Source organism: Curcuma longa, chromosome 17, assembly GCF_044706935.1.
Source record: "Curcuma longa cultivar G26 ecotype Majalengka, Jawa Barat chromosome 17, ITB_CL_G26_1.1, whole genome shotgun sequence".
NCBI lineage: Eukaryota > Viridiplantae > Streptophyta > Magnoliopsida > Zingiberales > Zingiberaceae > Curcuma > Curcuma longa.
Genome location: NC_133877.1, coordinates 7,378,365 through 7,389,765, shown reverse-complemented (window position 1 = coordinate 7,389,765; position 11,401 = coordinate 7,378,365). Strand labels below are relative to the sequence as shown.

The following is an 11,401-nucleotide window of genomic DNA, read 5'->3' as shown; positions in this document are numbered from 1 at the left end:
GTAGATCCACTGCAAGGACATGACTATCGAAATTCAAGGGACAACTCTTGACTTCCTGATTTGACATCAACACTCTACTCGATGATGTCAATACTTCTAAGCCATAAGATCGGGGAGTTAGAAACTTCCCAATCTTGCATACGAATTCAGGAGAAATAAAGAAATGCAAGCTGCCAGTATCTATCAATATATAAGTAGGAATATTATAAACTGAAATAGTACCTCAGATAACTGATCCCTTAGCTCGTTGTGTCTCCGCCTAAGTCAAATCATACACATGTCCTATCTCAGGACCTGATTGCTGACCCCTCTGAATAAAAGAAGACAACTGACTCTAGTCTTGTGAAGGTTGTATGGCTGTATCGAAGACTATAAGATGGCGATGACTGATATTCTTGGGGTGAAGGTAGCAAATACTACTGAGATGGAGGTGGTATACTACCGGAGTGGAGGTACTATGAGAGTCGTCTAAGACTGTATATGGTAAAGTTCCGTTGAGTAGACCGCAAAGGTGGGGGAATCCGTTGCTAGATTGGCTGAGATCTTTATGAGCCTCTCTGCTACCGAGACTATGGAGGTCATGTTGTAGGTCGACCTTGCTAAGACTATGATCCTTTTCTTGATGTTATGCTCTCAAGGTGCGGTCTCTATTCATATGTTCCGATAGAAACAGATATTCTGATCTACTAAATACTGATATTTAACGGTTTCATTCATAACATTTCAAACATTGCAAGGGGGTCCTCGTAGCTATAAATTTTTGGCTTCGCTGTGATGGGGATGGGCGGCCAGATCCCTATGTTACCTTGGCTGCCTTTTGGGGTTGCGAAGTATCTTAACCACTAGGTTGACGACCTTGACTTTGTTGTCTAGAGTGTGAGGTCTGTCGACTAGCTTTCTTTTCTTGGGACATATGTTGCTAAGTTATCTCAATAAATATAGCATGGTTAAGTGTCTCCCGTTAGGCAGTAATAGGAAATCCAGACATCCTGATCTAAATGTATGTTGCAAATCCATCCTGCTTGATACTCAAGAACTCCTGGCGTCTAGCAAAATAAAAGGTTGCAGGAAAATATTCTCTTAAACGCCACTCTAAATAACTGCCAAGAGATTACTTGGTCCTTACAGACAATCTTTTGCATTTTCACCAAATGGCAACTTGTCCTCAAAAATGGTAGGTAGCTAACTCCACCTCTGTGTCTGAATAGGGCATGTATCCAAAAATACCATAGATGTCCTTTAACCATGTACGTGTCTCTCAAGAGTTAGGGCCTCCATGGAATAATGTAAAATGATCTTTTGCTGAACTAGCGAGCAAAGGAATACGTGCCTTTTCCATGATAATGGATGTTATGGGAATGGATGACCCAACTACAAAAGCTTCAAAAAAAATGAGGCTGTTCTTTTGGGTGACCACCAACTCCAACGCTGAGACCATCATGAACTCTCGGTGTTGTCTTAGACGGGGAGATGGGTGCCTCATCCAAATCGTGATAAACCCTTTGGGTAGTAGAGGCACGGCAACATGCACGACCTTTGCCTCGGCCACTACCACCATCACAACTTTAGTTGTGGCTATGAGTATGATGGCTGCTCCAACCACAACAACGAGTAAGTCCACCTCGTGGTATTCCTACAAAATTAATGAAAATTCCAATATCTAATTATAATCAAGAAAATAAAAACAATTAAAGATCTCTAAATCCTATAGCTCAGACTTGCATAAAATTCCATTGCTCAAGAATCACATAATCAAATAGCAAAGCAAAAATCCAAAAATAAGAACTCCTAAACCCACGAACAAAAATCACTAATTGAGCTTTGATACTAATAAAATTCTCACGCTCTAAGGTGTAATTCCTGATACCCCACTCGATGATAATATAATAAAATACCTTAAACATTTATATAATCAAGATAACTATGAAATTTCTCAAATTTATTTATTTATAACATTTTCGTTATATACAAAGAAAATTATACGGATAAAACAGATGAAACAAAGCATAGACAACCAAACAAAAATAAGTCGAATCAGGAATTAGCAGATTGAGATCTCTGAGCAACTTTATGTAAAACTAAAATCAATTATAATATTAAAAGGATGCTTGTGCTTGCAAAACTGAAGGCCAAAGGAAGCAGACACTAAGTCAAATAACTAAGTAGGCAATTAAAAAAGATGTATATAAATTTAATCTTATTTAAAAGATCAAGGAAGTAGAGTAGATTCCATTATCTTATTGCAATTTTATGTTCTTTTTAAAGTTCATTTATATATAACTGTATATTTATGATCATCTAGCATTTATATGTTGGAATTAGAATTTATCTTCATATGTTATCATTAATTAAGATAAATTCTCAAATTTACTATTTAATCAATATGTATACCAGTTATTCATGGTCTCATATCAACATGGGTAAATGTCATAAAATATATGGGTATCAACATGTGTAAGTACCATCAACTGTGTAAGATGAATCAACTAAAAAGTGAATTTGACGTACATGCTAAAAACCTTCACCGGTGGAAGACAAAATAAACATTGACTGTGGGCGACCGTGCTACCACAACATGTGGGCAGTCACCGCGGACGACCACATTACCACAACAATATGTGGATGGTCCAGTACTCTGCTATGAAACTCAACTTAAAGTTTTCACTTTTAGGATTTCATTTTCCATCTTTATTATTTTACTTTAATTCTTTTTACTATCATTGCTCAATTCTAAATTCATATCTTATTGGTTAGTCTAAATGACCAACCCAAGTCAATTTTTAATATGAATCATGATAATTCATTCTGGTATTATCACAAGGTTTGCAAGTAAAGTGGCAAATATCAATAATATGCAATATCAACAATATAGAGTATGAAAGTTCAAATAAATTTAAAGACAGGTATCAGTGAAAGAGTAATTCGGAACATTCATTTAATTTTTAAAATACTCTTTCCCATTTTCATCCCCATATGAAATCCACATGTAGATATGAAATAACATCAATTATTTATCCTCCAATGATTAAATTATTTTAACCACATTTCACTATTTTAAAAATCATTTTAATCCCTTTTGAAAATAATAATATAATCATATACATATTCCAATTTATTTAGTTATTTATGCACAAGGAAATGTATCACGAGTCAAAGGATAAAGGTTACTCACTTTTATATACAACAAAAACATCGAGTGTTGGCAAATCACTGTGCTCTGCTCGAACTTGTATCTATAAGGATCATATGAAAATATTTCAACTATCCAAGATACCCAATCAGAGTAATAATATGAAATCTAAATATTATCTACAACTCAAAGTCGATGGATCATTTTTGATCTCGCTACCTTGTACCATTTCTCATTCCTAAATGAGACTACATGCTACTTTTTTATCCATCCTAAATAGAAATCAATTAAAATACAAATACAATTTACGTTTTGCGGCTGAAAAAGAGCACAGGAAACAATGACGAGGGAAAAGAACTTTTCCCTCTTTGTGAATGGCTTTGGATGGCTCTCCCTAATGCCAAGATGTGAGGAGAGCAAGGAGAGGGAAAACCAAAGGATGCTGCGGTTGAAAAAAACAGCAAGGTGGCTGCTGTGATCGGCTGGAAAAGAGGGTGCTGGGAGAGGGCAGCAATTTCCCCTCTTCGTTGGCGGCTCCGGCTCACTCTGGCGAGTTCTGACAAGCTTCGGCATTGCTGCCAAGAAACAGGGACAGCAGGGAAGGGAAACAAGGGTTGGCGGCTGGGAAAGGGCAGCAGCTAGGGCTGCTGTTGTGGCTGTTGGAGAAGACAAAAGGCAGCTGTTGGTGGGGAAGGAAAGAGCGGTAGGGCTGCTTCTCTTGGCTGCTGGAGGAGAAGAAGGAATGCAGCAACGGGCTGCTGTTGCTGCTGTGCGTTGATGGAGAAGAGGAAGGGGTTTGCTGCAGCTGTGGTGGCTGCGGTGAAGAGCAGAGACGAAGGGAAGAAATAGAGATAAGAGGAGAGTTGACCGGTGACGCGTGGAGGTGTGTGCGTGGCAAGGGTGAGCACAAACGGCAGGGGCGGGTTCTCACGCGTAGGGGAGAGAGGAAGAGAAATTTTTTTTTTTCAATATATGACATGGAAACTTGGAGATAAGTCTGCACTAATGAGGCTTCCGTCTTTTACTTTTTACTGTGATTATCTCATATCCTACCACATGGTGTAGAGACATTTCCAAAAGGGCATTCAAAATAGCCAGACAATCATTTGTTATTTTTATAATTTTTATCTTCCCTTCAGCAAAGTGTTTGAAGCTCTGCTGATACTGAGCAATAGCATCCACCCAAAACTTTTTTGAGTTCCAAATCTTGTTACTAGGCATTCTACATCAAAGAGAAATAACTATTGCATCCGTCTCGTAACTTCTTCTCCATGGATTTGTAGTTTGACACAATAAGCCGGTATTACCTATGAGTTATCATATTATTTAGAAATAACCTTTTTGATCAGGTACTATATTATATTTAATAGTAACGCTTGCTCATTTTTGCACTGTTTATGCAAAATTGCCATGAAGTTGATTGTGGCACATTTGTTGCAAAACAATATCAACTCATGATAATAAGACCGATATACCATACTTTTGACTCTTCGATTATTCTATCTGAATGTTACTGCACAATGAACTCATGTCTCAATACTCACCCAGATTAGTTCTCAGAAGAAAAAAACCGGTGTTATTGCTCCAAAACGCTTTGTGCAAAGAGTGAAGAAACAGAATGAGTATTTCCGCAGTTACATGCACCAGGTAGTTTAATTTTGCTTAAGATCATGTCACATTGCTGCTTATTTAGAATTGTGTTTTTTCTTCCTAACTTGAGATCAAAATGATTGTGATTGGCCTGGTGTAGGATGCTCATGAGTTTTTGAATTTCTTGCTGAATGAGCTTGTTGATATTCTTGAAAAAGAGTCCAGTGCTGGGAAGAGTTCCAAGGAAACTTCACCGTCTGGAAATGTTGCCAATGGGCCAAGCCATTCTGCGGGGAATGGTGCACTTAAAGAACCACTTAGTACATGGGTTCACAAGAACTTTCAGGTAATGCATCTTGGCTGAAAAGCTGCTTAAACTACGCATGATGATGGTAACATAAACTAGATTTTTTTTTATAGGGAATATTGACTAATGAAACACGGTGCTTACTTTGTGAAACTGTCACTGCAAGGGATGAGACATTTTTTGACTTGAGCCTTGATATTGAGCAGAATAGTTCAATAACCAGCTGCCTCAAGAACTTTAGTTCTACAGAGACTTTAAATGCCGAGGACAAGTTTTTCTGTGACAAGTGTTGCAGGTACCTAGGCTTCATTTCAAGTTAATGTGTGTTCGCTAATAGGAAAATAAATATTTGGTTATGATAACATTTCAATAGGTTTTATGTGCTTTTGTCACTCCTGACAACCTATTAGAGTTCTGTATCTATGCTTCATGATACTGAACTAGCACTTTCATGCTTTCTGTGCAAGAGTATGCTTTCTGTGCAAGAGTAAGAAATATATGAGCAATACTGGTTTGCATGAGATGCCTTGATGTTAAACAAACCAAAATAAGTTTGAAATCCTGTTCCACCACTGCAACCCATTAGCTTGTTGACTATGGAATGCCATATCATGCTGAACTAGAAGGCAATATTAAGTTTAGTAATGTTGTCAAAAGTTCGTCATAATTCATTGGCATTTTGTACTTGCAACTTCCTTGGCAAATTTTATGGTAGTTCGGTCTGAAGTCCACTATTACTTCCTTTTGCAGTTTACAGGAAGCCCAGAAGAGAATGAAGATCAAGAAGCCACCACATATCCTTGTCATACACCTCAAGCGCTTCAAGTACATGGAACAGCTTGGCCGATACAAGAAGCTGTGCTATCGTGTTGTGTTCCCAATGGAGCTGAAACTTAGTAACACAGTTGAAGATGCTGACTCGGAGTATTCGCTATTTGCAGTTGTGATCCATGTAGGGAGTGGTCCAAACCATGGTCACTATGTCAGCCTTGTCAAAACCCACAACCACTGGTTGTTGTTTGATGACGAAAATGTGGAGATGATTGATGAATCCACCGTGCAGACATTCTATGGATCTTCTCAAGAGTATTCAGGCAACACTGATCACGGCTACATATTATTTTACGAGTCTAGGGGGAAAGAGTTAAGGTAGAAAGTTTGTTGATTATATCAAATTTGTTCTCTACTGGTCATTTTTATGTAACAAATCAGAAGCTCTGGGGAGATGCCAAATTTGGTTAGCAATGTACAGTGGACGGTGGAAAAGTACTGTCCATTTGTTTTACAATAAGGTAGAAATTAATGCGCCAAGTGGGATGTAAGAGTTTTAGGAAATAACCTGCGTCGATTCAGCTCAACATGCTGGTTTTCTAAAATTTTCATATACAAAGCTAGTTCCTTCTGAAACTCGAGCTTTATAAACTGAACATAATTTTAAAACGAAAAGTTGATGAATTTGAATAATTTTAATTGATACAAATATTTTTAAATGAAATATTTTGACTGGTAGTAACTCCTTTTTTCTATTTACTATATAATTCAAGTCCATGATACATTTTAAAACTGGGTGCGTAATAAATTAGTTAAACCTTAAAAAATGTTCATTTTTTAACAAATAAGAATAATAGTGAATGCAGGTAATTTATTGAGAACAGAACATGTAATTACACCAGTATCAGTAATGATAATAATAATAATAATAATAATAACGGGAGATTTTTTATCAATAATTATGGTGATAGATATATCAATAATTATGGTGAAAGAGAGAGTATTAACTCTCCATATGAATATGTATCGCGTGGGCATCGCCCCCACGGGCGGGGTCAGCTGGTCAGGGCGTGGATGCTTGCAGCATGAGGTGGGCGGTTCGAGGTCTCATGGTTGCATTTGCGATAACATCAATCTGTGCCATGTTTCAAATTCCTCGACCACCACGCCTTGGTCAGTCCCGCATTCACCGTGATTTACTCCCCCTCATACTTGTGGGGCCGGGGTGGGGGGGCCGCTAGGTTGGCGGTTCCAACCTTTTGCAGCATGTATCGCGTGGGCATCAATGAGTATTGAGCATGGGAAGCGCCTGCATATTAATATCATTGGGGCGCAGCCTTGGTCACTGTCGATGAAACTGGAATTTATAATATATTTATATATAATCTGATTGGTGGAGGACAAATAGTTTGCCGCAGGAATTAATGGTGACTTAGTGGAATTTCTATCCGAGGATGATGATATTTTGGTACATGCATGCACAGTGGAATGGAGTCCGAATCTTAATCGGATGAACAATGGGCTTGCATCTGTGTTTAGCCACATGATGGTTTATATCATTTATTATGTGTACGTTGATGCATATCTATAAAATAAACCCAAATCGATTGTGATCGAGATAGATATAATACTTTAGTAAAAAGATGGAATTTATCATCCCAGCAGACCCACATGGTCAGTTTCATGACCATTTATGAGGAGGAAAATCGGAAAGCTGCAGTTAACCATTACGGGGGAGTGCATTGTCTCGACTTTGTCAAGATTTGACTCTTACCTACTTTAGCAAGTCTGTCTGTCGTAACCAATTCAACTATGCTTTGGGGGCGAGTTAGACCCAACACGACCAGATGTGATGCAGCTGCACTACTAATTTTATCCAATGTCAAGCTAGACATGATATTGAAAAAAATGTGCTCATTAAACTTGTGATGTGTCCAAGCAATGCTCATTGACACCTAATTGATGATAATGACATAGATGGAGTCCATCCTATGCCAACTAAAAGATATCTCAAAATGCACATTCATTGGATCAACTAGTTAGTTTCTAATGCAACATAAAATATATAATCTAAATGTAATATTTTATCCTCTAGATAAAGAAATAATAAATGATTAGGTTCAAAAGTATGAGATTTGTATCATTCAAGAATTAAACACTTAGAACTTAAATATCATTTCATAAGGGACCACATTGAAAGGGAGACATTTTCATAAGTATATTTAGTCCAAGTCTAACCTTCCTAACATTTTCATAAAAACCCTAAAAGAAGTTGACTTTAGTACTCATAGAAGATATCTAGGTATGTGCATAGGTGGATAGATTATATTTTTTTTTCAATTTATGCTGTATTTTTCTCATCATATATTTCTATTTTTAGTTTTTAAAATGAAACTAACCTAGGATCTACCATAAATTGTATGAAACTATAGATCTAGGAGGTTTTCACATCTCACAAATATCTAGGACTATTTATTTGTATATTGAGCTAAGTAAATGGGTGTAAGGTGGTAGAAATCCTGCCTTGATTTTTGATGCTAACTACATTGCATCAACATGAACTTATTTGAAATAATATTGTTCACTATGATGATCAACCTTGTTAAAGCCTTATGCTTGATAAGCATCAAGAAAACTCCTAATTGGACATTTCAAAAACAATTTCAAAATTAGGCATTTCAATTTTTATACGAATTCATATGACCTACTAGTTGACATTTACTATGCGTATTGTATCACTTTCATGAAAAATCTTATTTATTTCTGTTTACGATGCTTTAGTTTATTTTTTCATGCAAAGTCAGTCTTGCCGGGCCTGACGTGGCGCGATCGGTCAATAGATTGCCCAGCCTGGCCGGTTCGGGGCCCACGGTCAAGGTGGTCTTGCCCGGTCATATGCGGCCCCAAAGGTCAACAAATTGGCTGACGTGGCAAACCCTGGGGCCCATAGTCTCGATGTGGGTACTCTCAGTTAGGGGAATCTGAGGGGTCTAATAGGGTCATCTCCCGGAAAACACTCAGCCTGACCCCGGCTCAGCTAAGGTTCCCTTGCTCGGCCATTCCTATACAAGGCCCGGTTCACCCGGCCATCACCGTCTATACCTTTTCCCGGGTGTCGAGTACACTGCCGAATCATCTCCCGGGAAACACACTCCCAGTTCCTCATATTATGTCTCGGCCATCACTCCCTATCACCGGGACTGCTCGACCACATTGAGTATCACCATGCCCGAGCATCTCTTGCCTCCTAGACTCGCTTCCCGGGATACGCATTGGGTAACCTGCTCACTGTATCCATACTGCTTATTTGCCCGGCCATCCCTCCGAGGCGCATGGCTCGCCCGGCTACTACTAAGCATAATCAGTCCCGAGCCTAATTTACCTTCTGAATGCAATTCCCGGGAAGTATCCCGTACAATCAACCTAAACTGCGTGTATCGGCTCACTGTAGCACAGCTTGTCAGGTAGCCCGGCCATTCACCCACGGTGTCTGGTTCACTCGGGCAACGCACCCCATACTTGGTCCTGGGTAAACCCGATTGCTGTCGGTCCCAGATGATTTCCCACTCCGATAAGTAATCCCAGCTCAAGTTCAATTTACACTACAGACAAAAGAGCATGTGAACTGGTGTGCAGGGAACAGGTTGCGCTCATGTCTTCACGATCGTTCCTCCCCGTGGCAATCATCTTCCCCTTTTTTGGCTAAACGACAGAAGCCAGGTACATCGCCACGCTGGAAGACGGTTACAGACAGCTTGCCCTTGTCCCTCAGATGCCATCCCCCTGGCGCAGGTGTCAGACAGTATCAGAGGTTGTCCCCCCGGATACCCTCAAAGCCTGCTTCGCTGGCAGGTGGAAGGTTCTCTTCACAGGTATATAAGTCCTCTCACAGGTATGAAGAAGGCATCGCATCTTTTGCATACTCACTACTATTCTTCTTCATTCTCACTACTATTTCCTCCACCGGAAACCTAACTTGAGCGTCGGAGTGGCCTGCCGGGACTTCCCGGCGCCAGCTAATCCGTTCGTTCTTCAGTGATCTTGCAGGTCCTCTTCTTCGTTGGGCCCCTGACGGTTGAGGTGGCATATTGTTGACCAGTGGGTTGACTGTCGTCGGTTTTTAGCCGGAACATTTTGGCGCCGTCTGTGGGAACTCTGAGCTGAACGACACGATGGTCACCACCAGACGCACCACCGACAACCGCGAGCATAACAGAGAAGGAGATCCAGATACTACTAATCATGGCGCCCCAAACCTGGGGCAAGGAGGCGATTTACAGGCCACCATCCTGGAAGTGATGGAAGCAATGATCGCTCAAGGTCGGATACCACTTCCCCCTGCACCCGCAGCCAATGCCCCTGTAGGGGCTCCTAGACTTTCACCGTTGGAGGAGGTTATACCTCCTCAAGGCTCCTCGAACCGCGGTGGGTGCTCTACCGAGGCAGACTCACACAGGACCTCATGCGGGGGGAAATAGGCGATACGATCCTAAGGGGAAGGCTCCTATGGCTTCCCCGTCAGCTCCCCCTATGAAGCTGCACCGGAACCCCTTTTCCACGGAGATTCTGGAGCAAGGATTGCCCCAACATTTCAAGTTTACACCCATAGGGGAATACAACGGTTCTTCCGACCCGGAAGACCACCTTGGCAGATTCGAAAACGCGACCCTGCTATACCAATATCCGGACGGAGTCAAATGCCGGGTTTTTCTTAATACCCTTTCCGGATCGGCGCAGCGCTGGTTTAATCACCTACCCCCTGCCTCCATTCATTCCTTCGACGAGTTCAAGGAAATGTTTCTGCACCAGTTCTCTAGCTTCAAGAGATACCAGAAAACCCCACTCACTCTTTTTGCGATGAAGCAGCTACCCAAGGAGACCCTGCGGGATTATCTTCATCGCTTCAATAAAGAAGCGTTGGAGCAACCCTCCACCTCCTCTGACGTCCTCATCAACGCCTTGATCCAGGGCCTGCGAGATGGAGATTTCTTCCGGTCATTAGTAAAGAAGCCTCCTCTCAGCTTCCCTAAGCTCCTGGAGCGTGCCGACAAGTACATGCACTTGGAGGAAACTCAGCTCGCCAGGAAAGGCGAGACTGCCCCTGTCCCGCCCGTCGACAGGAGACCCGTTCCAGCGCCTCCTCAAAGGGAGGCCCGAAGAGAGGCCCCTCAAAGGCCATTGCCTCCTCCCCCGCCTCGGCACGAGCATCGTACCGTTCAAGCGGTAAATACTGCCGCCGGCACCAGGGGAATACGAGGTTCCAGCTGGGGCCAACCCTCCAGCTCGTTTTTGCCGTTACCATCAGTCCACCAGCCACAATACCCAAGACTGCCGAGTATTGGCCCAAGAGATCAATCGGGTCATTATGGAAAGGCAGCAAACTGCGGCTGCCCCACAGCCCGGAGGAAGACGTCCACCAGGAAACCCTGGCTGGAGAGGCGGGCCAGCACGGCGGGGAGCACCAAGGCGACCTGGTCCTAATCCCCAACCGGAGCCCAGGGGAGAACAGCAATCTCCCCCGCGAGGAGACCAGTTCCCTGCGCGTGAGGAGCAGCAGCATGGCCGCACCCTGGCTCCCGAACCTCTCCCCGACGATCGCCGAG

At 41.7% G+C, this 11,401-nt stretch overlaps 1 protein-coding gene across 1 annotated transcript; it reads left to right on the top strand.

Annotated features, from left to right (window-relative positions):
* The first annotated feature begins 4,673 nt into the window (after positions 1-4,673).
* LOC141811635 (ubiquitin carboxyl-terminal hydrolase 3-like) lies at positions 4,674-6,385 on the top strand. Its single transcript, XM_074699656.1, has 4 exons — positions 4,674-4,777; positions 4,881-5,066; positions 5,141-5,322; positions 5,778-6,385. Exons 1-4 carry the CDS (start codon positions 4,769-4,771, stop codon positions 6,178-6,180), a joined length of 780 nt encoding a protein of 259 aa, XP_074555757.1. The 5' UTR covers positions 4,674-4,768; the 3' UTR covers positions 6,181-6,385.
* Positions 6,386-11,401: the final 5,016 nt, after the last annotated feature.

Excerpts from the sequence above, each read along its gene's own strand:
- LOC141811635 (XM_074699656.1), top strand. Across the intron at positions 5,067-5,140 it reads GGGTTCACAAGAACTTTCAG|GGAATATTGACTAATGAAAC; the intron begins GTAATGCATCTT and ends TTTTTTTTATAG. Across the intron at positions 5,323-5,777 it reads TTCTGTGACAAGTGTTGCAG|TTTACAGGAAGCCCAGAAGA; the intron begins GTACCTAGGCTT and ends TTCCTTTTGCAG.